At 44.0% G+C, this 27,122-nt stretch overlaps 1 protein-coding gene across 6 annotated transcripts in view; it reads right to left on the reverse strand.

Annotated features, from left to right (window-relative positions):
- SMC1A (structural maintenance of chromosomes 1A) overlaps window positions 1-27,122 on the reverse strand; it is a 47,131-nt gene that overhangs the window by 16,280 nt on the left and 3,729 nt on the right. For 3 of the 6 annotated variants that reach the window (XR_003905179.1, XR_003905177.1, XR_003905176.1), the window contains exons 2-22: window positions 26,628-26,816; window positions 26,402-26,514; window positions 25,238-25,441; window positions 24,906-25,144; window positions 23,744-24,002; window positions 23,520-23,660; window positions 22,768-22,850; window positions 22,405-22,612; window positions 21,250-21,435; window positions 20,978-21,157; window positions 20,729-20,875; window positions 20,492-20,629; window positions 19,551-19,667; window positions 19,338-19,444; window positions 16,009-16,150; window positions 13,834-13,979; window positions 13,591-13,744; window positions 12,440-12,550; window positions 2,694-2,850; window positions 2,059-2,213; window positions 1,779-1,930 (exon numbers count right to left, since the gene is read on the reverse strand). Coding sequence is in view for 3 of the 6 variants with exons in the window: in XM_029931072.1 (XP_029786932.1) it covers window positions 180-290; window positions 576-645; window positions 1,779-1,930; window positions 2,059-2,213; window positions 2,694-2,850; window positions 12,440-12,550; window positions 13,591-13,744; window positions 13,834-13,979; window positions 16,009-16,150; window positions 19,338-19,444; window positions 19,551-19,667; window positions 20,492-20,629; window positions 20,729-20,875; window positions 20,978-21,157; window positions 21,250-21,435; window positions 22,405-22,612; window positions 22,768-22,850; window positions 23,520-23,660; window positions 23,744-24,002; window positions 24,906-25,144; window positions 25,238-25,441; window positions 26,402-26,514; window positions 26,628-26,816 (3,509 nt within the window). In the remaining 3 variants the exon portion in view is untranslated. Of the gene's footprint in view, window positions 1-179; window positions 291-575; window positions 646-1,778; window positions 1,931-2,058; window positions 2,214-2,693; window positions 2,851-12,439; window positions 12,551-13,590; window positions 13,745-13,833; window positions 13,980-16,008; window positions 16,151-19,337; window positions 19,445-19,550; window positions 19,668-20,491; window positions 20,630-20,728; window positions 20,876-20,977; window positions 21,158-21,249; window positions 21,436-22,404; window positions 22,613-22,767; window positions 22,851-23,519; window positions 23,661-23,743; window positions 24,003-24,905; window positions 25,145-25,237; window positions 25,442-26,401; window positions 26,515-26,627; window positions 26,817-27,122 lie in introns of all 6 variants that reach the window. The other 3 variants (XM_029931072.1, XM_029931071.1, XM_029931073.1) reach the window with 2 other exon arrangements.

Below are 27,122 nucleotides of genomic sequence, written 5' to 3' on the forward strand. Positions count from 1 at the left end.
CCCTGCCCAGCTGGGCTGGCTAAGCCTCAAGGGCAGGGCTCCAACAAGCCCAGATGGCTGTTCAGGACCTGAGTCCCTATGCTTCCCCCACCCCAGTGGCACTCCACTGCAGCCTTCCCTTCCTGCCCTGGGGAGTCAGGCAGGGAGTGGGGCTGGCTCCTGAGCCAGGCCCGCCCTACCTCGGGGTAGACTCCAATGAGGCTCTCAGCCTTGGTGTAGAACTCCTCCTTGAGAGAGATGACGATGGCCTGGAAGTTGCAAGTCGACTGCTCCTTGATGTAATTTGCCACCTGTGGGAGGGGCCGCCAGGCACTTAACAGGGCTGAAGCCCTAACATTCCCTTGTGTTTTCCAGTCAGAACCAGAGACAGAGGGGGTGGGGTAAGGGGGTAAAGGGTTAGGGGAAGAGAGGCTGAGAGGCCACTAACTAGCACGGCGTGAATGACCCCTGGGCCCAGCCTCCCAGGCACAGAGAGCAGGCAGCAGGAACGGCTAGAGCACACTCACCAGTTGCTCCCTGAAACCCAGCCCCAGGCTAGGGGCCTCCCTCCCGGGCCCCACTTTCCTTGCACCCACCTTGCCAATGTTGGTGTTATCCAGGGCAGCATCGATCTCATCCAGGACGAAGAAGGGGGCTGGCTTGTAGCTGGGAGGGAACCAGTAAGTGAGCTGACACTGATGGGGGCAGGGGTGGGGCGGGAAAGCCCCAGGGCCCATCACACAGGCCAGCATCCCCCTCCACTTCTTCAGAGACTAAAAACCACAGGTCTTAATGTTGCCTGAATCCCCAAAGGATGATATACCAACTGAGCCCTCCTCTGTATCCAACACTGTGCTCCAGAAGCCTATAGAACCAGGAGAGGACATGGTCCTCTCCAGAGCTTCCAGACTGGCTGAGGAGATAAAGCAGTCCTAGGCTCTGATCACACTGTCCAAGCTACCTGGACATTCTCCCCACCTACCTGCACCATGCTGCTGTGTCTCCCTGCCTCTCTTCACGTGCTGCACCCTCTGCTTAGAATGCCTCCTGGTCTCTCGGCTATCTTCTACTCATCCTTTGCATTTCCTGCTCAAGTGTTACTTGCCCTCAAAAGCCTTCCCTGCCCACCCAGACCCTGACTCCTCAGACTGAGCTAGTGTCCCTCCTGTGTATCCACAGCACACACGCTCACCCGGTTACAACACTTAGTTCACTGTTCACACATCTGGCTTTCACTAGACCATGAGCTCCTCAAGGACAGAGACCACGTCTGACTCATCTGTGTCTCCAATCCCCCAACAGAGTCTGGTATAGAGAGCAGCCCTCAAAAAATGCTCGCTGAATGACGCTATACAATCAAGTACTAAGTTGTGGGGGTCAGACTCAAGTACTACTGGCATTCAGGAAGGGGAGATCAGGGTATGCCACAGTGATCAAAGCAGGCTTCCTAGAGGAACAGGAGGAGGAAAATGAGATGTGAAGGTGTGATAGGTGACAATCAAGCTAGATTTGCATAGAAAGGCTTGTTAGCCAGCAACCATGTAAGCAAAAGCCTGGTGGTGGGACTGAATACATGCAGGGGCCAGTTTGGGCATGCTGAGTGGATGAGGGTGGATGGGAAAGACAGGTCCAGGAAACCAAGGCCAGATATGCTGTAGTAGGTAGGGAAACAGGGACGCAATCCAGATTGCACCAGAACATCTTCACCTCTGCAGATCTCTGCATATCCTTGGGCCCCAGAGCTTCTGGTGGCCTCAGTTCAGTCTCTCCGACAACTGCCCTGGGAGGAGCAGCCTTACCTGTGGATGGCAAAAAGCAAGGCCAGAGCCGCCACTGTTTTCTCCCCCCCTGACAAGTTGTCCATTGGCCGGAAGCGTTTGCCAGGAGCCACGCAATTATAGTTGATGCCGTCCAAGTAGGGCTCCTCAGGGTTCTCAGGGCCTAGGAATGCCTAGGGAGAAGGCAGATGGATCAGAATCTGGGTCTGAGTCTGAATCTAGATGAGGAGAGGGACAGGATGCCTAAAGGGAAGGACAACAGGATGGTAGGGGCTAGCCGGGTAAAGGGGCTCCAGCCTACCTGGGCACTGCTGTTGCGGGATAGGGCCTTGTAGATCTCATCAATGTTGGTGGCCACGGATTCAAAACAAGCATTGAAGCGGTCAAAGCGCTCTTTCTTGATCTGTTCAAATGCCTGCTTGGCTTTCTTGGCTCGCTTTCGGGCTGCCTCAAACTCTGCCACAAAGGAAAGACAGGTGACTCCTCAGTGCCTAGGCTCTGTCAAGGCTGAGGGCCACATCCTGGCAAGAATGACCTGCAAATGACAATCCACAGAGCAGAGACATCCCAAACAGAGAGGAATGTCTGGGGAGGATCCCAGGAAAATGGTCCCACAACCACCCATCACGAGAAAGTCAGCCACATAGTACAAACAAAGAAACATGGGCCTGGAGCCACATAAACATGAGTTCTTCTCTAGGCTAAACCAGCAACCTGCTGTGTGACTTCAGGCCATTCACCCTCTCTGAACCTCAGCAGTTTTCCACTCTAATAAAACAACTGTGGCAAATAACCCCTACTGTTTAGGGCTCTTAAGAATTCCAAGTAAGAAAGCATGTAAAAAGGGGAGCTGCGGCAATATGTAACAACAGGCCCTTGCTGTAACTCTGGCCTTCTGCCTTCACCTTAGACCCAAGTAAAAGGGAAAAATCTTACCATCCGAGGTCTCTTGGAACTTGTCTCGGACACTTTCCAACTTTTCCATGGCTTTCATGTTAGGGGCAGCAATCCGCTGGAGTACACTCTGCTGCTCATTGAGTTTCTGCTGCAGTGTATTCATCTCCTGTTTGATCTCCTCCTCGGCCTGGGCATCCTGTAAATCCCAGGTCCCACACCATCAAGAAGGGTCATCTCCACAAGAGATGCTCCACCAAGTGGGGGCCTGAGCACTTGCTCCCATGCAGAAGACAGGCTCTTCTTCCCTAGCTCAGGTCCTTCCACCAGGTCCTCCTCACAGGAACCATTCCCACTACCCCTGGAAATTACAGGCTGACATCACGTTCTCATCTCCAGCACTTCCCTCAGGCCCTGCCAACCTCTCTGTCTCTCAGGAAGAGCAGCTGGTGGTGCCCCTCTCTGGCTCTCAGCCCAGGCCATGAGCCAGCACCATCCCAGGGTGACCTAGAGGCTCCCAAACAGGCTGGTCTGGACTCCACCTATGGCTCCACAATGAATAAGGCAACTCACGTCACCAAGCAAATTCCATTTGAGTTTGGTTTTAGGCCTTATGGATATTGCAATGCATGTCTGGGCTTGTGCCTTTCTGCCACTTTCAGTCAATAAATATTTACTGAATGCCTTCCAAATGCCAGGAAGCATTGGGGCTCTCATATCCTGTGAGCCAGGGTTCCAGTGCTCACAGAGCTCATGGACTAACAGAGAAAGGCATATACGTAAACAATCAGAACACTGTACAGTGAATACCAAAACAATGATAAACAGATGGTGTTGGGTCAGCACATAAGAAGGGCACCTAACTCGGACTCAGGCTACGGAAGGCTTCCATGAATATGTTTACACTCAGGCCTACAGGATGAATGGTGAGGACAGAGAGAAAGAACAGTCTATGAAGACAGGAACATCACATGCAAAACCAGGGGTCTGCTCGTGGTTCATTCAAGGAAGTCAAACCAATTCAAAAAAGTAATTAATTTTAATAAATTTCAAAAAAAAGGGGGGGGGCAGTTCAATATGGCAGCAATAGCACTGTGTGCATGTATGTGCACGCATGCGTACATACGCATGCTGGGGGATGAGGTAAGGCTGGAGACATGTGCAGAAGCCCACTGATAAAGGGCTTATTTTAAGCCTAGTAAGAGGTTTGGACTTTATCCCAAGGGAAGTGAGGTACCACTGAATGGCTTCAAGCACAGGAAGGACATGAATATATGCAAAGGGATACATAAATATACACATTTTAGAAAAACCCTTCTTAAGATCTCTCTATAATACTATGAAGTGATCTCCTAGATATAAGTGAAATATGAAAAGTATACAATAGAATGCTTTTTTTTTTGTCTAAGAGAAGGAATAGGAGTATCTCTGCATATAGATATATTCGTATTTTTAAAATACAACAACAACAAAAAGACAATCTAAAAACTAATTAAAATGGTTACACATAGAGGACAGGAGGTGAAGGGAACAGGAAAGAAAGATAAACTTCTCTTCATGTACCTTATATTATAGTTTTGGTTTTAGAACCATATGAAGATTTTACAGGATTATAAGAGAAAATTCAATAAAGATATGAAAACTGCCAGGTAAAAAAGTTGTTGGGAACAAGACATTCACAGTATACCAAAGAATCACCTTAAAGATGACTACTTACTACTACTGACAACAGTAAGAAAGCTGGCAATTGATACCTTAACTCAGGACCACACTTAACATCATGAATAGTGGGACATTCTCATATTACATGCCCCCTGGTGTGATGCAATACAGAGTACACAGCATCACCAATGAAAGATTCTGGCCAAAAAATTACTTAACCCAAATTCACCAAGCCTCCAGACTAGATCAAACTTCCAATTTATAGGGAACAACAAGGGTAGCTAGAATAACTTAAGTAATAATGAAAGGAAACAAACATATCCATAATAACATATCCAGTCAAGACATGTAGACTTCAAAAGATCAACGTGACTGCTCCACATTAAAAGAAACTAAAAAGAGATCGACCAAAAGCAGTATGTGAATCTTGATTGGATCACAGTTAAAAACAAACGATTATTTAAAAAAAAAAAAAAGGTAATATGGAATTGTGGTTATGGAGGAGAATCCCTTGTTCTTAGCATAAGTATTTAGAGTTGAAGTCTGCAACTTCCTTCAAATGGTTCAGCAAAAACAAAAAGCATGTAGTAAGGAGGGAAGCAATCAAGCAAGATGAGAGAGGGAAGAAATGGAAAATTATTCACTGGTGAGTGTAAGGTGAAAGACATATGAATATCACTGTACTGTTCTTTTGATTTTTCTGTGGGTTCAAAATTTTTCAACGTAAGTTGGAAAATACAAATCAAAATGCGAAAATGAGCAACCCCTTAAAAACAGAAAACTAAATAAAGAAACATGACTACATATTAAGCTGAATAAACACTCGGGATTCTTTCAAATTACTTTAAAATACAGGAACATGCCATACATGTTCAATGATCCATTAACTTAATGGCAAAAAGAACCTCAAGGAAATCTTCAATAGCATTCAATAATCAAATTCTTACTATGAGTATCTCATTGATATTTTCAAACTATTAAATATATATAGAATAGGATAAAGTAAATACGTTATTATGTTAGTGTTGCTAGGAACCAAGATTTTTAGCAAGACTAACTGGGGAGACTCAAACATAAAACCAATGATGTTAAACTGTGAAAATTACAATTTCAATTGAAGTATCAATGTGAAGTCATGATACGTTTTCTTTGAAAATAAAAATTGCATCTTGTAGCCTGGTCTACTGAAACGTTCTGGAACCACTCAGCAACCCAGCAGTCATGAGCACTCCAGTGCTCAGTTGGTGGTTGATAAATAGCAATTCTCACTACAAGAAGTCAGAGCTTCTCAGAGAGAAATGGCTGATTACAGATCTGGGGAAATGTAAAGGACGAACTTGGACACACCAGAAAGCAAGGAAGACATAAAAGTCTGTAACAATTGTGTCAAAATGATTCAGAAGCCAACCTGAATGGGTTCCCACTGGCTAAAGATGGAACAACTTGATCAACAAGGATAACAACCACAACAGTGCAACACATCTAATGTGTTTAAATCCTTACGTTCATAATGATCTGAAAACTCAGTGAACAAATCTTGATAATGCCAAAGAACCAATTCATTATTTTATAAACTAGAAATAAAAGAATCAAGCATACATATCTTGTCTTTTTTTTTAATTTTTTAATGTTTTTTTTAAATTTATTTTTGATACAGAGAGAGACAGAGCATGAGAGGGGAGGGGCAGAGAGAGAGAAGGAGACACATTCAGAACCGGAAGCAGGCTCCAGGCTCTGAGCTAGCTGTCAGCACAGAGCCTGACGCGGGGCTCGAACCCACGAATGTGAGATCTAACCTGAGCCAAAGTTGGAGGCTTAAGCAACTGAGCCACCCAGGCGCCCCTATCCTGCCTTTTTTATACAAACTGTATAACTCAGGGTAACCAAATAATTGATGAGGAACTCTCTTTTTACAGTATTCCAGCTAATAAAGAAAAATGGCAGAGTAAGATTACCATTTTGGAACCACAGACAAATTAATGAATCTAGACAATAACCACCAGAGCAGCAAACCACACAAAAAGAATCACAATCAGCCATTACCAACCTCCTGATTAAAGTTAACAATACCATGTAATAAGTAGTCTTGACCAAAACAAACCCCCAAAGATGAATCTAATCAAACCCCTAGATCAGAGGTGTCCAATATGGTAGCCATAAGCCACACGTGACTGATTTTAATGGATGTTGACGAATTTAAAAACCGATATTCAACCTGGTTACTAGAAAACTTTTAAGTATATCTGGAAAAACCCTGGGTATGTGGTTCTCCTTTTTCAATTGTAAATTTTTTAATTTTTTAATGTTTATTTTTGAAAGAGAGAAAGAGAAACACACACACACACACACACACACACACACACACACACACACACAGAGTGTGAGCAGGAGAGGAGCAGAGAGAGAGGGAGACACAGAACCTGAAGCAGGTTCCAGGCTCCAAGCCATCAGGACAGAGCCCGACGTGGGGCTCAAACCCACAAACCATGAGATCATGACCTGAGCTGAAGTCGACACCTAGCCAACTGAGCCACCCACGCACTCCTCAACTGTAAAGTTTAAGATAGCAAAATACATGACAGAAAATAATTGCATATGTTCAAAAAATAAATTGTATATATAAAAAAAAAGATAGCAAAATACAGATGAAGTGTATCTGAGGTAAATTTAGCATCCACATTGAGATGTGCTGGAAGCATAAACAGATACTGTATTTTGAAGACTTGGTACAAAGAGATTGTCAAATATCTCATCAATAATTTTCATATTGTTTACACATTGAAATAACTCAAGATATACTGGGTTGAACAAAACACAGTAGTAAAATTAATTTTACTTTTTAAAAAATGACACATGTGGGTCATGTATCTCTATTGAACGGCACTGATCTATGTCTAACTACCCACTTTCAGGAACTGCAGGAGATACCAGAACTATTTTTTTTGTTTTGTTTTGTTCTGGAGGAGCATTAAAAAATCATAGGATATAATCAAGCATGTAGAAAATCTTTCAAAAGAAATGAGCAAATTTCAACAAGAAATACTGCAAAGAAAAATAAAAACTGATTGAAGGGCATTTACACAGTAGTCCCCCTTATCCACAGGGATACATTCTAAGACCCCTAGTGGATACCTAAAACCATGGACAATGCCAACCCCAACATACCATGTTTTTTCCCATACATACATATCCATGAGATTTTAATTTATAAATTAGGCACAGTAAGATTAACAGCAATAATAAAATAGAACAGTTATAAAAATATACTATAATAAAAGTTACACAAATGGTCTCTCTCTCTCTCAAACTATCTTATTGTACTATAACTTACTCTTCTTGTGATGATGGAAGATGATAAAATGCCTACATGATGAAATGAAGTAAGTGGATGACATAGGCACTGTGATACAGCACCAGACTACTGACCTGATAATAGGTCAGAAGGAGGATCATCTGCTTCTAGACCGTGGTTGACTGCGGTTAACTGAAACCACAGAAAGCAAAGGCATGGACAAGGGGGCATTACTGTAGATTAAATGAGATGTAAGAGACATATCAACCAATCACTGTAGCAATTATCTATCTATCTATATGTATCATCTTGACTCCCAGTTCAAGCAAGCAAACTGTGTGTGTACATGACAATCCAGGAAATATAAATACTAATTAAAATATGGGTATTAAGGAATTATTTTATAATATGGAATTCCAAAATTAAGGAATTATTGGGTTTTTGGTATAATAATTCTAAATATTTCTAAATGTTTAAAAATTATCTCTTTTAGACTCTTAAATACAAAGAATGAACTGAGGGTTGATGGGGGAGGTAGGGCAGAGGAGGAAATGGGTGATAGGCATTGAGGAGGGCACTTGGGCTGAGCACTGGGTGTTGTACGTAAGCGATGAATCATGGGAATCTACCCCCAAAACCAAGACCATGCTGTATACACTGTATGTTAGCCAACTTGGCAATAAATTACATTTTAAAAAATTAACTAAATAAATCTCTTTTAGACATACATTCTGAAATATTTACAAATGACATGACATGATATCCAAGATTTGCAGCTGACCCTTGAACAACAAAGGGATTAGGACATCAGTCCCCACCCCTGCACAGCCAAATATCCACTTACATGTAACTTGTGACTCCCTAAAAACCTAATTACTAATAGCCTACTGGTGACTAGAAGTATTACTGATAATATAAACAGTGATTAACGTGTATTTTTAAAGTAAGCCAAGGAAAAGAAAATGTTATTAAGAAAATCATTAAAAAACACATTTACAGTACTGTATTTATTGAAGAAAAATCTGTGTATAAGTGGACCTGCAGTTCGAACCTGTGTTATTCAAGGATTGACTCTGTGTGTGTGTGTGTGTGTGTGTGTGTGTGTGTGTGTGTGTGTTAAGAAAGAATGCAAGTGGGGGAGAGAGGGTAAGAGGGAGAGAGAGGGGAAGGTGGGGAGGGGTTGAGAGGGAGAGAAGGAAAGAGAGGGAGGGACAGAGGGAGGGGAAGGGGGAGAGAGGAAGAGGGGAAGAGGGCAAGAGGGGAGGGAAGGACAGAGGGGGAGAGGAGGAAAATCTTAAGCAGTCTCCATGCTCAGCACCTAGCCTTGATCCCACAACACTGGGATCATGACCTGAGTTGAAATCAAGAGTCGGATGCTAAACCGACTGAGACACTGAGGCAGCCTGGGATTGACTGTATTTTTAAAGAAGCCAGAATTAGGGAGAGAGGATGAAGTGTATGAGGTGCACAGAAAACAAGTCTGGCCATGAGTTGATAACTGTTGAAACTGGTGATGGCTACATGAGATGGCACTGTGCTATTTTGCTTTTGCCTATGAAAATTCCCATAATAAAAACCTAAAAATAAGAGCAAAAATCAACTTGAAGTGGCTCCTACTGGACAAAGATGGGACAATATGAACATCAAGAAGAAAAATGTCTCCAACAGATAAACATCAAAATACATTTAAACAGTTTATAATAAATACAAATTAAAAACCTCACTGGTCACCTTTAAAGGTTACAAGGGCAACCACCTCATTCTGAAAGCTGATACATAAAAGAATGAACCTTTTATCCTACCCTTTCTGTAATGGCTGTATTTCAAGGGAACTAAATAGTTGATATGAGAAACTTCTTTTTAGAATTCCAATAAATACATGGAGGAGGAATGGAAGAATCAGGAAATTAACCACTTTGCAACCCTTAATAGGGCTAGGCAATGATGATTAAGAGCTGTTAAAACAAACGTGTGAAAGGCTGACAGGGAACTTTATAAAAACTGATGGGCTAACAACACCTGAACCTGATGATCATCCCCGCCCCACCCCACCCCCAACTATTTTTCTCTTTATAGTATGTAAATTTCCAATACACACAAAAATGCAGGGGATAATACAAAGCACCCCTGTGTACCTTTTATCCAGCTTCTATAATTATCAACTCAGGGCCACTATTCTGCCACCTACAATTCCTTTCTATCTTCAATTATTTTAAAGCAAATCTCAACATGCCACTTCATTCATAAATACTGCACTATGTGCCTCTAAAACGGTTTGTGAATCTCAGTACTACTGACACTTTGGACCAGATGATTCATTGTTGTGAGGGCCATCCTTTGCGCACTCTAAGATGTTTAGCAGCATCCCTTGTGTCTACCTACTCTATACCATCAGTAACCAATTATGACAAGTGGATGTCACAAGTATCTCCAGACATTACCAAATGTCCCCTGGGGAGGCAAAGTCCATGCACCACTGAGAATCACTGTTATAAAAGATAAGGACATTTAAAAAATAAAGCCACAATACCATCAGCTCACCTAAAAATATTAATAGCAATTTATGAACATCATAAATTATCTGGTCAGAGTTCAAATTGTCCTGTTTTATAAAACAAATTTTTTTACAGGCTTTTCAAAGCAGGTTTCTTATTTTTTTTTGAACTTTTTCTTCTTTTTTTTTTTTAAATTTTTTATGTCTATTTTATTTTGAGAGAGACAGAGAGCGAGCAGGGAGAGGGGCAGAGAGAGAGGGAGACACAGAATCTGAAGCAGAATCCAGGCTCTGAGCTGTCAGCACAGAGTCCAACGCGGGGCTCGAACCCATGAACTGTGAGATCATGACCTGAGCTGAAGTCGGATGCTTAACCCGCTGAGCCACCCAGGCGCCCCGTCAAAGCAGGTTTCAAATAAGGTACACACACTGCAACGGACTGATTTGTCTCTTACATCTCATCTGTAAACTCCCTTCCTCTCCTTGTAATGGGATTCAAGGAGTGCTACACATTCCAATCGGTTGATTTGTCTCTTATAGCCAATAAAAATTTCCCTCTTCCTTCTCATTTCTCTATGGAAGAAACCAGGTCTACAGAGTTTCCCACAGTCTGGATTTAGCTAACTGCATCCCTGTGTTTTTCTTTAACATGTTCTCTGGCACCGGTGTTGGTGGATACAAGGCTTGATCAGATCCTTATTTGAGGTTGTGACAAGAATATTTCACAGTAACATTGACCTCTGATCAAACTTATTACAAAAATAGAAATGACATTCAATGTCAACTGACATGATGCAAAAGAAAGTTCACAAGCAGACAGCACCACCTATGATATATGTCTGCCAAAAATAAAAAAATGAACTGAATCCAATCAAACCCTAGATTTAAGTACCAGTTTACAGGAAGTACAGGGGATGGGAAGACATGTCATAGGACACAACTGGCCAAATTTGGAAATTGTACAGGGCCAATAACCTAGTTTCTTCCATAAATAGATAGAAAAAAACACAAAGGGATAAGAAAATGTTACAGACTAGAAGAGACCAGTTTTAACATTATGAACCTCACTTGAATCCTGATTTAAATACACAAACAGTGGAGCACCTGAATAGCTCAGCTGGCTAAGCATCTAACTACTCTTGATCTGGGCTCAGGTCCTGATCTCAGTTCCTGAGTTCAAGCCTTGCATCAAGCTCTGCACTAACAGTGTGGAGCCAACTTGGGATTCTCTCTCTGCCTCTCCCCTGCTTGTGCGTGTGCATGCACAAACTCTCTCGATATAAAATAAACTTGAAAATACCCAAACTGTGTTTTTAAAAAAGGTATTTATGGGATATTTGTGCAAATCTAAACATTTACTGAATATCAGATGACATTGCAGTTTTTTTGGTAAGATACTGTGGTTACGTCTTTTAAAATGTCCGTTTTTCCAGAGATGTATGTTGAGGTAATTATGAGTATTATCTGGAATTTGTTTTAAAATATGCCAATGGGAGGAAAGGGTATAAAAAACAAGACTGACCACATGTTGCTAACTGCTAAAGCTGGATGATGGGTACCTAGGGTTCATTATATTCTTCTACTTCCGTGTATATTTGCAATTTTCCATAATAAAGGTTTCTTTAAAATTTTTAAAAACCCTGGCTATAATGACAGATTGGAAAGCATCAGGACCTGTTTAGGAGGCTCCTAGAGTAGTCCATGTAAGAGGTGAAATGGCCTGTACTACTAGAGATCCACAGAAACAGAAAAAAGTAGAATTCACTAGATATTTAAGGAGGCAGAATGGATAGGGCTTAGTAATTCAATGAATATGCAAGATGAGAGATGGAGTCAAGAATGAGGCTCAGATTCTGGTTCAAACCTGTGGCTGGCAGTGAGAAGGGGCAGACTTGGGGAGGAAGGCTGGGGTTTGAGATACCTATGGAGCACAACATACATGGCAGCTGAAGCCAGGGGAGTAAAAGAGATACCCAGGATGAGAGAATGCCTAGTAAGAAGAGAAGAGTACCTGGAACAGAGTGCTGAGGAACACCCAAGGCCCATCGGTTCACTGTAAAGGAGCATGTCCTCTGTGTGTGCATCTGGGCTGAGACGTGTATATGCGTGGAAGGGGAAGACTGGCAGCAGGCAGGGATGGGGGCATCTGAGGGTGGGGTGGGGAAGATGTACCTGTGTCTGTGTGTGCATAGCTGGGGGAGACCCTCAGTCACAACTCTCTCCCTCCTTTGCCAGCTTACCCCTCTTTCCAGCCATGGTCTCCATGGGGCCCCCAGGTGGGCTGACACTCTCCCTTTGAACAGCTGGGAAGATTTCCCCACCCCTGTGGCTGATCCTCACCTTCAGATCCTCACACAGGTCACCGTAGTCAATCTCGATGAGGGCCTCTCGTGCATAGATACTGGAAGTTCGCTGAGAACCACTCACTGAATCTTCCCCCTGGGAGCTACCCTGCAATGGTGAAAGGGAGAGTCCAATGGAGCACAATGGCCATGAGAATGCCCCTCTAGAGGGTGCAGGTAGGCTCCTTTACAACCTTCAAAATCTTTGAGAAGCACCTTGCTAGAGAGCACCTGTGGCAGAAAGACAGCAGGTCTGAAGACACAAAGACCTGAATTCAAAATTGGGCTCTACCACTAATAGTGGGATCCTGGGCAAGTCATGCTATCAGATCTTGACACCCGAATCCGGATTTAAACACACAAGCCCTCAACTGTAACACGGGACAATGGCTGCCTGGCAGGATTGTGTTTTGGATTAGGAGCAATTATGTCACGTTACGATGGTGCCTGGCACATTTCTGTGCACATTCTGGCACATTCAAAACGTTTTGCTGAATTAAATTGAAATGCTATTTGGGAGGAAGGAGGGAGAAAGACATGTGGACCTGAGATCTGTGCCCAGGTCCAAGAGAGATACATGGAAATCTCCTCTCAGTTAATATTTCCACCCCTTGCTACCAATCTTCACCTACAGTGCATAAAATGCCTTGGCGCCTCTATTGGTTAGTGTCCCTCCCTTTCCTATGACTAAGCCTTGTCACCTCTGCATTGCTGATGTTTCTTACCCAACCCTCTCCTGGCCAACCTCCCTCACTGCAGCTAGGCCATCATCTCTCAGGTCCCTCAGCTTGTCTTCCTTTGCTCTTGGCTAATGTCCCTCAACTTTCACTCTTACCAATATTCATCACCTGCAGGAGCTTTTAGCTCAAGTCCCTAGGGTTACAGAATGATTTCATCTTCTAGCCTCACTGCCTCACCACCCACTGACAGCACAACCCCTCAATTCAACTTCCCTCTCACACCAAGGCTATTACCTTTCACCTTACCTGCTTTCACAGCCTCACTCTGCCTCATGTCCAATGCATCCCTCCGTATGTTCTCCACCACCCCCACCCACCATCCTTTTCTCTCTCCCTGGTCACTCTCACCCCCCAATTGCTGGTCAATGTTTGTTCATTGCCCATTCCCACCACCAGCCATGACACACACCTCTTCCTGACTAATGTCGTCCATAGTGCCTTTAGACAGTGGCAATTTGATGTCCTGCATCTTGCAGGCCTGTAGCAGGTTGTGGCGGTCACTGCGTTTCTGTTCAAGCTTGGTCTCAATGGCTGTTACCTCCTTCTGTAAGTGGGTCATTTCCCTAAGAAGGTCCAGGGAGAGGTGAGATCCAAATCCAGCAGGCTGCCTGCTCTACCTTAGTTCCCCCACCCCAGGCCTGAACCCACTCACTTGTTGGCGCCCCCCAGTTTCTTACGAATCTCCTCCATCTCATGATTCTTGTCATTCACCTCCGACTTCTTGGCCAGGTGTTGATTCTTCAGGTCCTGTAGCTGGGCCATGGTCTCATCTATGATCTTCATGTGTCTTTGCTCCTCCTGGTCCCAGCAGGCGAAATAGGACAAGTGAAGGTTGTCCTCATCTCACGTTGGGATCTTTTCCCCTTGCCCCCACCCTTTTCGCCAGGCAGAAGGAGCCTATGTCAGAGCCTCTCTTCAATAAGCTCTGCTTTTACACACCACCATCACCCTCTGGGCTTCTTTATATCTTTTTTTCAAATTTGGTTGCCTACATACCCCATAATACAAGTAGCTTGATGTAGAAAAGGTCAAAGTATTAAAACAGTATCAAGTAGGAGGGGAAAAAAAAAAAATCACTCCTAATCCCACCAGCCTACTAGCCAGAAATAACCAATTAACATCTTAGTCTATTTTCTCCTCAAATCAATTCTAGATAGCTCTACAGACTTGAGACTAGATTGGAATTAAAACTCTATATTCTGACTTAATACTATATTTAAGCCTCTTTTCCACATCAAAATTACTTTCATGAGCAATGTAACAAACCCCACACAAACAAAACCCCACACAAACAATACTGTGTATTTTCTATGAGTATACCTATATGAATATACAAGTATTTAAGTAAATGCCTACAAGCTCTGGAAGAATACACATTACATGGAATTAGTCCCAGGAAGAGAAAAGGAGTGGCATTGAGTATGGTCAGTCAAGGCGATCAGAGTCTTACTTAATAGATCTGATTTATTAAAAGGAAGAATGTTTGGTTTTCATTTTGATCTTAAAAGTCACATAAAGGGGACATATCTGCAACTTCCTCTCAAATGGCCCATAAAAATAATATGCATACACAGACAATGCAGAAACAAATATGGCATGTCAGTGATTGATGACTCTTCATGACAGGTAGAGGGGAGTTCTTTGTAGTACTCTTGCTACTTTCTGCTAAGTTTCAAATGATTTCAAAATAAAAAGTCATAGAAATATGACTCTGAATCATCTAGTTGTCCATGTACACCTGCCTGATCTTCATTTCCATTTAAGATTGGGGTGACACCAAAGAGAACTACTTTAATTATCAGGGTTTAATGAACACACACACACACCACCACCACCACCACCACCACCACCACCATCAACAACAACCACAACAAACACAGGCAGACATAAAAGTCAAAGGAGGAAGAGGATCAAATCACCTCAGGATGGGATGCTATGAGAAGAACAAAGGTTTGACAGGAATTTAAAGAGAAGAAATGTGGGAAAAGGGAGTCCTCAGACAATACCCAGTGACACAGGCACGCTCGACTCAAACTGAGCCGTAGCAGTCAGCAGCACAGGCACACTGTGAAAAGGGACGCAGTTTCAGCAAAACACCATCATCTGTTGCACTGAATTAATGTGGTTAATTATAAAAATTAATTTGTAAGTTTATCCTGGCTTTTTGGTTAAGTGCTCTAAATAGGGATGTTTGTATATATTTAACATTAAGGATTTTTTAAGCCAACACTAAAGATCTTAGGTCTTTAAACGGGTTCTGTATATTACTAAAACTCAAAGACCATTATTAAACTACACACACATATGAACGTAGCATAATTTGCCAAACTCCTAATTCCCAGAGGACATTGGAGAGTTTCCAATATGAACTATAAATGTTTGTAATAAACATCAACCTCCGTGCACAAAGCTGTGCCAGCATTTTGGATTTCCTCAGGTATTACTCATTAAGAGGGGATAATTATATTCTAAAGTATCTTGATGGATAGTGCCATATGGCATAAGAATGCTGGTCTTAGGCACTGTGGCCAGTGTTAATCATTTTTTTAAATCTTGGAAAATGATAGGAAACAAATCACCCCTGACTGTTGCTTTAATTTGCATCTCTTTGATTTCTAATAAGGCTAAATTATGTGTATGTGCTTATGGGCTATTTGAACCTTCTTGAACTGTTTGTGCCTCTTACTAATTTCATTTTTCCTATTTAGGTCTTGGTGTTTTCTTATTTTAACAGGGTTTATAAATAATGGATATTATCCTTCTATCATATCTCTTCCAATTTTTCCTCCCAGTTTTTAGTATGTCTTATCATGCTCTCCTTCCTTACCTTCTTGAGCTTTTCTATCTCATTTTCATCCTTTTTCACTGTCTGCTCCCACATGTGCACTTTATCCTGGTCCTCTTTCAATTGGTTCTTTTCAAAATCCAACTGGATGCCCAAACGAGTCTTCTGATTCTCAAACTCCAAACTGTGGGGAGAAAGGAGAACTAGGCCCAGGACGCAGGGACTCAGGTACCACTGGATTTCAGTCACCACTCAGCTCATCCCTCCATATCCACATAAAACTGTTCTAACTCCAACTGATATTAGAGAACTAAGTTCTTCAGCCTAGCCTTGTGGATATGGCACAAGGCAGGGGAGATTAGGCCAAACTCCTCTACTCCCCCGTTATACACTGAAAGACTCCAGAGCCCTCCCAAGTTCCTAGGAGGCACAAAAAGGTCCACCTAAACCCACCAGCTATGAAAATTCCTACTTATTAAGTTTCTGTGTACTTTACATAATAACCTCTAATCCTCTAATTAATAGCTCCGCAAGTAAGTGTGATTATCCTAATTTTACAAATGAGGAAACACGGTCCAAGAAGTAAAAGACCTTGCCCAAGGCCACACAGCTAATAAACAGCACATATGAGACCGGAATCCAGGTCTAACAGCAAAACCCAGGCTCTTTCTCCTATGGCACCATCACAATGTAATGTGGTGGGATAAAAGGTCTGGCATCCAAACTCTGCCATTCACTAGTAGTGTAATCTTGGCCAAGATAGTTATAAACTCTATGCTTCTGTTTCCTCATCTGTAAGATGGAAATAACAATAGTACTTATTTCAGAGTTATTGGGAGAATTTTTTAACAAGTTAATATGCATTAAGTCCTTAGAAGCATGCCAAACACACAGTAAATACTCAATAAATTTTAGTTACCATCATTATTGACAGTATACTGGCTGTATTCAGCTCGTATCTGTTCGTGGGCTTTAACTCCAATGACCCCACCCACCCTCCCCCATCCCAGAATCGTCAAGGAGCAGAGGGTAAGTAGTAAAAACAAAAGAAAACAAAACATGGAGAAAATACTAGATTCCTGTTATTGCTCTGCTCCCCATCTCTTCAGAAACTCAAAGAGTATGTAACCAGCATCCAGATATAAGCAGGCCAGGCAGGGCTAATTTCCAACTGCCTCCCCAGCCCCCAATATGGTGTAACAGATGCTGCCAGATGTCATGCTAGCAGCTTAAACCTATTAGTCACTATAATCCAAATGGAATGTAATTAACTCTATAATTTTGAGCTATGCAATTTTAAGTCCAATCTCCTAAGCATGACTCATAAAGCCCTCTGTGATCTGGCCCCTGCTGACCTATCCACCACCCCCGCCTTCCTCCTGACCCCATTTTTATGCTCCAGACATTCAAAACTACTTTGTTTCCAGTACAAGACATACTCTCTCACACCTCCAAGCATGCTGTTCTTACTGCCTGGAACTCCTTTCTGTCTGCTGCCCAGCTGGCTAAGTCCTACTCACTCTACAGGTATCCAGTTCATCGCTCCTTGTTCTGGAAAAGCTTTCCTGACACTTGTGAGCAGGTTCTCTGCTTCTATTACACGTTTCCGGGTTTCCTTCCCTTTCAGTGCAGTAATGGCCCGTAACACACTTATGTTCACTGTGTAAGACCCTTGTCTCCTTTGGCTCAATCCTTGATTTCCACTCCCATTACTCTCCCTATGGTGAGCATACACTCCAAAGTGACATACATGTATATATACATACATATGTAAATAGCCTTAAGACTACACATCTTTGTAAAATATACTTGTTTTTTGGGGCGCCTGGATGGGTTGGTCGGTTGAGCATCCAGCTTCGGCTCAGGTCATGATCTCATGGTTCCTGGGTTCGAGCCCCGCGTCAGGCTCTGTGCTGACAGCTAGCTCAGAGCCTGGAGCCTGCTTCAGATTCTGTGTCTCCCTCTCTCTCAGACCCTCCCCTGCTCACACTATCTCTCTCAAAAATATATTTTAAAGAACATTAAAAAAAATATATGTGTATATACACACTCGTTTTTAAACGTACACAAATGCAGTTATAAATGTATCCATGTTAGGGCCTGTAAATCTAGTTCAGTTCTTGCTTTGAACACAGTATTGCACAGTCTTTATAGTTATCACATTCAACTTATATTTTCCTCCAAGTGATGGTCGTCTCCGTGGCCACGAACATCCAACTACTACAAATTATGCCAAGACATAATCCTGAATGTGTCTCTTTGTTGCCCTGTGGCAAGAATCTCTCTGAGCTACATACCCAGAAGTAGCTTTGCTAAGTCATAGCGCTTATGCGGACTTATTTTCACCAAATACTGCTAAGACTGTTTTAATTTGCATTTCTCTGATTAGGAACAAGACTGAACATCAATCTGTAGTTATCAGCCATTCGTGCTTCTTTTTCCATGAAATGCTAACTACACCTTCTGTCCATTGTTCTAGTAGGTCTCTTCTTTTTATCTCTTTTCTTGATTTGTAGTTCTTTGAACATTTCCTCTGTATTTACTATGTACCTCAAGTACAGCATCAATGGCACTGTTCTGAAACTGTTGATCTACCTATCTGTCTCTCCTACTATTCTGTAACTCCCTCAGGACTAGGACAGTCTCTGATTGAATTCTATATCCCTTGAACCTGGCTTATGGGTAGGAGAGCAATGAATATTTACTATATGGGCCATGAGCTACATAAACTGCAAACTGAGGCCCAGGGTCCAGGGGGTGACCTCTTTCAGAGATTTTCATGTTCATCTGTGTCATCCCAATCTCCCCACCAATACCTAGCGCAAGACAACTTGGTACAATATAGGTACTCAAGAAAAGTCTATTAAATGAACAAATATACTAAAGAGAAAAAGAGAAGAGGACTTGTTGTTTTGTTCTTACTATTCCAACTTCATTCCATCCCCACCCCTCCACAATGCCCATCAGGATAATGACAATAATAAAAGTTAGTGTTTATTACTCTTAGAAGGTGCTAAGTATTATGCTAAATACTTAACAAAGATGAGTTCATCTGATCTTCCCAAATGCCATGAGACAGGCACAGGTAAGGTAACTGGAGCTCAGAGAGGTCAAGTCACTGCCCAAGATAATGAGTTGTGGAGCTAGGATTCTAACCCAGGTAAACCACATTTAAAGCTGGCACTCTTAAGCACGAGACCATGCCACACTGCCTCCCTGATGTCCCTGTTCTTTAAAGCCAACCTAAGATAAACACTCATCATTCTAAGAGCCACTCCCTGTCTTATGATGGCATGTGACTTCCCAGGATATCAGGCTGGAGCCTCAAGGGCGCTCCATTGTGTCCTCTTGCACCGCACACTTCCACCTACCGCTTCTTGGCAATTTCATTCTGCCGCTTCACCTTCTCTTCCTCAAACTCCCGGATGTTGCGCACACCAATCTCCCGACAAAACTCTTCAAACACCTCATCCTCTACCTGAGGGGAGAAGTGAGGGAGGGCAGAGGCTATTTGGGTCAGCGTGCTCTTGCCAGCCCCAGTCCCGCCCCACTGCACACACTGGCATGGTTCATCCCCTACCAACCTGGTTCATCTTCTCCTTCAAGTCTTTCATTTCCCTCTCCCGGCTCTGGATGATCCTCTTGATATCATTAATGCGAGGCCCAAAGTTGGCCAGCTCACTCTCCAGCTTGGACTTTTCCTGCAGGAAACACGGTTGAGGGAAAAAGAGACCAGGGTCTTGGAGGAACGGAGTCACCCCAAGCACACCGGCCCGAGCACAAGAAGGGCTAGCTCTCCACATGCTGAGAGAAGATGGCTCACAATTCCCCAGTCAAGGTTCCATCATTTCCCACTTGAACCATTACACAGCTTCCTCCCCAGCCTCTGTTCAGCTAGCTTTAATCCACAGGACTGGGCACATGGTAAACATCAGTTACAGGTCCACACTCCCTTATCTATAATCCTTGGAATTCAGACTTTTTGATTTTAGAATAAGGTAAAAGGATATTTATACCACACTTTAAATAATGCCTCCAGAGTGGTCTAGGGAAGCACCCCATGACAAAACACGTTAATACACCTAGAAGAGCACCCCCACTGAGAGGGACTGAAATGCCTGCACTCACTTTCAATTCACTTTCTCAGCAGCACATTAGAACGAATGATGCTAATAAAAGCAACTAACATTTACTTAGCACCTCTGGGTGCAAGGAATCAGTCTAAATACTTTATAGGCACGCAGTCATTCAATCTTTGCAAGAAGGTTTTTTTATAAAGCAGGTGTATTCTAACTCCCATTTTATTCCCATTTTACAAGTAGATTAAAAATTGATGCTGACATGTTAAATAAGCTGCCTCCCACCATACAGCTGAGATCTAGAGCCCTGACTGCATGCTATGCCGAGTTCCCTGAAGCAGGCTGGGAGGAAAGAGGGAAATGGGATGCGTTCCCACTCCCAAAGAAACTTTGGCCAAGAATGTGAGGGTGGCCTCTGGAGAAGAGGGCTAAAGACCAAGCCCTACCTGCAGATTCAGGGCTAGATGTCTTGTCTTGGTCTGTTCCAGGTCACTCTGTGAGTACTTGAGCCGCATCTGCAGTCCATGGGCCTGAGACTGCACCTGACGTAGCTCTGCCTCTTTCCGTTTTGCCTTCATCTGCTCCTGAAGTGGACACGAGATAACAGCTAGGTGGTAAGAACAGGAGTGGCCGGCCTAGGCTTAGGACTCCAACCCCTGGGGACCGTAATGCCCGTGACTTACTTTCAGCTCCTCTGTCAACCGCTCCTTCTTCTCTTTCAACTTATCTACCGCTTTCTCATCCCAGCGCCGAGCCTTGGCCTTCAAGTCACTAGCCCCACCAGAGATCACCCCTGACTTCTGGAAGAGGGTCCCATCCAGTGCCACTGTCTACACACAGTAGGGAAAAGAGAGAAGGAGGGGGAGAAGATGAATAGAAGAGTCTCCAATACTAAGCCTGTCCAGGTCCAATGTGCACAAGGGAATCCATACCTTGTGACGCTGGTGGCCTCCAAAGGCAATGCGGCGGGCATCCTCTACATTGTCACACACAAGGGCATTGCCACAAGCATACTGTAGGGCCTTTTTGATGTGGGGTGGCTCATAGCGAATCACGTCAATCACCAGCTTGGCTCCCTTCAGTTCCCGGAGCTTCTCATCTGTGGGTTTCACCTATGGGAAGAAGCTCAGTAAGTGGGAGAAAATGAAGGGCTAGGAGAAGGGGCCCTCTCACACTGCCCTGACCCCATTCCCACCAGCCTCACCTCCAGGTAGTCAAGAGGCAAGAAGGTCTCAGGCTCCCCACGCTGTTCCTTGATATACTGAATACAGTCCCGGCCTGTCTTTTCAGAGTCCACAATAATGGCATCCATGTTCTTGCCCAAAACCTTGGTCACGGCAATCTGATACTTCTTTTGTGTGGGCTGACAGAGGTCAATGAGGCGGCCATACTGCGGAAAGTCAGAAGAGAAAACTGAAGCATGAGGCTTTTGGAGACTGGCTCAGGAACCCCAATTCCCAGCTCAAAAAGGGGCAGACCAAAACCTACATGAGGAACATAGCTTCCATGCTATGGAGGAAAAGCCTACTCTGTCCTCATAGCAAAAATCACTCCAGTCATGCCTGAATCCAAAATCAGCTTTCTAAACCTCAGTTTTATCATTTAATAGACCACTGCTGTCCCAGGCACTATGTCAGATACCCCTTACATACATTACCTCAAATTCTCACAAGCACCCAGCAAAATAAATCTTTTTCCAGTTCATGTCCCCCATGCCTCCTAAGCTAAGCATAGCTCCCTAAGAACTATCAGATAACGGGTAAGATCTTCAAGGGTAGGGAATGAGCCTAATCCATCCTTATAAACTCCCCAGGAGTGTCTAGAGGAGAGATCAAGAAATATCTATAGAAGCAAATTAAGTTGAACCCAGGGAAGGAATTATAGCAAGAGAGAGAGAATATTCAGGGAACTCAAGATTTGGTTCAAGGAGCCAAGAGCTCAGATAAAGCCCAGACTATCCCTACAAGCAAACGAACCCATTGGTAAAGGCCATGGGAGCTCATATGGAAGCCTCCAGAGTTAATTCCTATGACACTAAATCCTATCCTATGGCTCCTCCCCCTTCCAAAGGCCTCTCTAGTTTCCCAGCATCCCACAGAGGAATGGAAGCAGCAAGACAAAATCTTCAAGAAATGCAACTGGTGTGATGGAAAGAACAGGAGGTTCCAAGTCAGAAATAAATTGGGTTTGGATTGCAGCTCTTCCACTTATAAGCTGTGCTGTTTTGGGTAAGTCATTTAACCTCTCTGAGCCTTTTTCACCCAGCTGTAAAAAAGGGATCAGCAATCTCGTCCTCACAGGGCTGCTGACAGCCAGTGGGAGAGTAGGTGCTCAGGAAGAGTTCCCTTTCCATTCTTACCACAGAGCCAGGGTACAAACGCTTGATGCTTTCCATAATCTCTGCCTTCCGCTGTTGGCGGCTGCTCTCCTGGCGATCAATACGGGCATCACCTAGCTGCTCCATCACCTGGTTCAGCTCCTTATTGATCTCATCAATACGCCGCTTGGCCATTTCCACCTCCTCTGTCAGTTCCCCCTCTAACTTCTTTTGCTCCTCTAGGGACTGCCTACAAAGTGAGGGGACACAATGGGTTACCCTGACTGGTGAGAAAATATTCCTGACTAGAAGGGACTCTGCGGATCCTGCCTGGGGAGGGGCAGGACAGACAGGGTTCACAAAAGCAGGCCTGGAAGTAAAAGGAAAGACTGTAGAGCCACATACTTGCTAGTGGTAATGTATTCCTCTAGTTTTTCAATCCGTTTCTGATTCTCTTCAATCTCCCGCAGCTTTTGTTTGATCTTGGCCTGGAAGAAAGACAAATATACACCATCACCAGGGGCTGAGCAAGTTAATTCTAAGACCATGGGGCCCTACTGGTTTATACCTGCCATGTGCCCCTCATCCAAGAGCCCAACAGTCCAGGACAGTCTGTCACTAATGGGGGAGACCTACTAAAAAGCAGACACACAACAGTGTTCAGTGTGGCTCTGCTAACTGATGCCCCTCCCAGAGACCTGGGACCATCTCTACCTAGTTGGGGTAGAACATATCTCAGTTCTGCCACTTGATAATGATGTGACCTGAGGCAAATTACTTCACCTCTGCACTAGTTTCCTCATTTGGAAAATGAGGAATTCAATAACTGAATACATGTAAAATATACTGCCTAGCATACACTAAGTACTCACTAGTTGTTAACTATTGTCATTACTGTTAAGGGGCACCTGGGTAACTCAGTTACTTAAGTGTCTGACTTTGGCTCAGGTCATGATCTTGAAGTTCATGGGTTTGAGCCCAGTACAGGGCTCCCTGCTGTCAGCATGGAGCCTGCTTTAGATCCCTCTGTCCCTCTCCAGCTCATGCTCTCTCCCTCTCAAAAATAAACCTTATAAAAAAAGTTAAAAAAAAAAAAAGACTATTATCACTTCTTTTTTTTCTGGACCATTATCCCTAATCTTATAACACATGCCCACCTCTGTCTCTACTTTCTTCCGCTCTTCCAGATCCAGCCGGTCTTGGTCAGCTTTCTGATCTCGATTGAACTTCTCCAGCTCCTGGGCCAAGGTAGCTGCTCTCTTGCTGGCTTCTTCTTTCAACCGGTGGTATTTCTTCACCTGTTATTAGGAACAGCCAACAAAATCAGTCTCTGTAGAAGCACAGCAATCCCCCACCCCAGCCCCAATCTCCCAGAGCTTACTTGATTCTCCTCCAAGGTTAAGTCTCTGCCCTGACTCTGACTCTCCTCTTCCATCCTTTCCTCAAACTCCTGCCGGGCTTTCTCTACTGACAGCATCTCCTTTTCCAGCTCATCCATGTCACCTTTACGCTTTTTATAATGCTTCTGAGCATTCTGTAAGGACTTCTTGGCTGCTTCCAGCTTCTTGATTTTGTGGGAGGTATTCTCCTTGGCTTTGATGTACTGAGGCCGCTTCTGGTTCAGCTCTGAGTCCTTCTCCCTTTTGCCAGAGAGAAGGTGGTAGGTAAATCAGTTAGCACTGTGGCAGAAGGGAGGGTTCCCAGGCTTTTTACCCAAAAGGGGAACTGATATCCTAGCCAGCCTCAGGGAATTGCTTAAAGAACGAGGGCCTGATACCTCACAGATCCTCAGAATAGGGGCAGTCCGACTGCTCCCTGGAACTAACAGCTTCAGCCTGGCATTCCAGCCACTCTGTAAGGTAAAGCTGCCACTCCTGCCTCAGCTCTAGTCAGGCCAGGCTCCTTAGTAACAGCCCCCAAGAATGCCCTGTGTTCATGGAGTTGTCCCCCATCTGATCTAACCTTTTCATGTCCTTTAAACTTCTAGCACCAGTTTTCCTCTTCCAGGAAGGCATTCCCAGTCACTCTAGTAGCCAGGCTTCCCATCGTTTCCTCTCACTTGGCAAGGTGTGCCCCACCCCTTTCAAGTTCTCCCTTTTATGAGTAGCCATCTACCAGAGTCTGAGTACTCAAATGCTCTATTTGTCTAAAATGTAAGTCAAGGGGTGCCTGCGTGGCTCAGTTGGTTAAGCGGCCGACTTCAGCTCAGGTCATGATCTCACAATTCATGGGTTCACGCCCCACGTCAGGCTTTGTGCTGACAGCTCAGAGCCTGGAGCCTGCTTCTGATTCTGTGTCTCCCTCTCTCTCTCTGACCCTCTCCCGCTCACATTGTGTCTCTCTCTCTCAAAAATAAATAAATGTTAAAAAAAATTTTAATAAATAAAATAAAATGCAAGTCAAGAAATGTGCTTGGTTCTGGCCAAAGTAAGTCAAGAGGAAAACAAATAGGGTGAGCACTGGACTCTAGGCTCAGAAGAGCCCTAGGAAACAGCACAAACTCTTGGTTTCCCACAAGTTGCAGGCCCAGGCCTGTCTCTTACTTGATCTCCTTCTCAATCTGCTGCTGCTCCCGCATCATTTTGCCCAGCTCCTTCTTCTTCTCCTTCAGCTCATCCTCTACCTTGTCCATACGCTTCTTGTCCTTCTCAATCTCTTTGTTCTTAGAGGCCAGTTCTTTATTGAGCTTTTCAATCTCCACTTCATTGTGATAAAGCTTAAAGAGCTGTAGCTGCACCTGAGCTCGCACCACCTCATCCTTCAGGCGCTGGTAGCGGTCAGCCTATGCAAACAGGAGCACGGAGGCAGGCATGCGTCAGTAAGGCACTGGCTCCATCCTGGCCCCTCAGAGCCCAGAAGTAGCCTAGCCACCTACCTCTTCTTTCTCCTGTTTTGCCTCCTTGCGTTCAGCTGCAATATTTTTTTTGCGATGATAATTAAACTGTGTGTCCTCTTCAGCCTTCACCATTTCCTTCTTTCGCTTGTCATACTCTTGGGCCAGCTCCCCAGAGCGACTGATCTCTTCAAATAGAGCTGTCCTCTCTTTGGGGTTTTTCATGGCAATAGACTCCACAGCACCCTAAGTAAAGATCAAAACACTCTCTCCATTTAGAGCCTACCAGCCCTGTTCCTTCTACCCACTGCCACTCATTCAGAAAAAGGTCACTGACCCTCTCTCTGCACTAGGTGCCACATTTCACACTGGGCCTTGAGGACACGTTCCCTGCCTCTTGAGGTACACATAGACCAAAAGAGACAAAAGCAAAGACAACACGATGTGTTACATGCAGTGACAGAAGCAACACAGAAAAAGGACTAAGTGGAGCTTGGGGGTGGGAGACTGGTAGGTGTGTCTATCCAGGAAAGCTTCCCAAAGGTGACATCTAAGTTGAGTTTGAAAGATGGGGAAGAACTAACCAAGAAAGTTAAGAGAGAAGGTCATTTCATGTAAAGGACAATTAATATGCAAAGGCCTCCAGGCCAAAGAAAGCAAGCGAATTTGGGAAAATATAAACGGTTTAAATGAGCTGAAATGCAGGGTTGGAAGCAAAAAGTACTGACAGGATGAGGGGCTAGTGAGATAGGTAAGAACCAAAGGATGATGTTTCCTGAATGCCAGGAGTTTGGAGTTTATGCTAAAACAATGGTTCTCAAACTCAAACATGCATAATAACCTGGAGAGCTTGGTAAAACACCCAGTGCTGGGTCTGGGATGGAACTAGAGAATGTGCATCTCTAGCATGTCCCCAGTTGATGCTGATTCAGAGACTACAATTTGAGAACCACCACCATAAAACAATGAGCAATCACTGAAATGCATTAAGGAGGAAAAGGAAAGAAACATATTTGTGTCTTTGTAAGATGAACCTAGCCTAAAGGATGAACTGGAAGGGGCCAGACTGTGGAGTCTTGTAAGCCCAGTGAAGAAACCGCTACATTAATTCAGAGGAGAGATTAAGTTCAAGATAAAGCAGGCCCAGTGAGGATGGGACAAGGGTCAGCAAAGAGCAGACAGACAGTAATTGTTAAAAATGCTCACCTGGAAGACGAGGAAGTTACGAGCTTTGATGAGAATGCCCAACTTCTCTAATTCCTCACTGTACTCATGTAGCTGAACCACTTTGTTGTTGATCTTGTACTCAGAAGAACCCCCTACAAGACAGTACATGAGTTAGCTGAAGGTCAGACATCCATCCTATCCCAGCCAACTAGTCTATAGTCACCTCCCAGGACCCAAGGGGAGCCTTCTGGCCAGCCTCACCCACCAACAATGACACGGGCAAAGGTGCGGTCCTCGGCACCCTCCTCAGAGTAAACCATGCTGACAAAGGCCCGATTGGCAGCTGGCTTGCCAACAGGAGCTCCATGGATCAGGTCCCTCAGGGTCTTTACTCGCAGATTGCTGGTTTTCTCACCCAATACAAAGCTGATCGCATCCATGAGATTTGACTTACCTAAGAGAGTACAAGACAAAGCAGAGGAGGGGAAGTCAGGAAACACTGCTCTGCCTCACCAAAGCCCTGATTCAAGGGCTTAGAAAAACAGTCTCTTTGGAAAGGGGGTGATGGACATGGAGGAGGGCACTTGTGAGGAAGACCACTGGGTGTTATATGGAAACCAACTTGACAATAAACTATAAAAAAAATGTTTTAGATAAAAAAAAAAGAAAAAAGAAAAACAGTCCCTTTGCAGTTATTACCTATAGCAGTTAAAGACTAGAGTCCCATCTATGGAAACAGTATATTCATATAATGGATTGT

This window comes from Suricata suricatta, chromosome X (assembly GCF_006229205.1).
Source record: "Suricata suricatta isolate VVHF042 chromosome X, meerkat_22Aug2017_6uvM2_HiC, whole genome shotgun sequence".
Lineage (NCBI taxonomy): Eukaryota > Metazoa > Chordata > Mammalia > Carnivora > Herpestidae > Suricata > Suricata suricatta.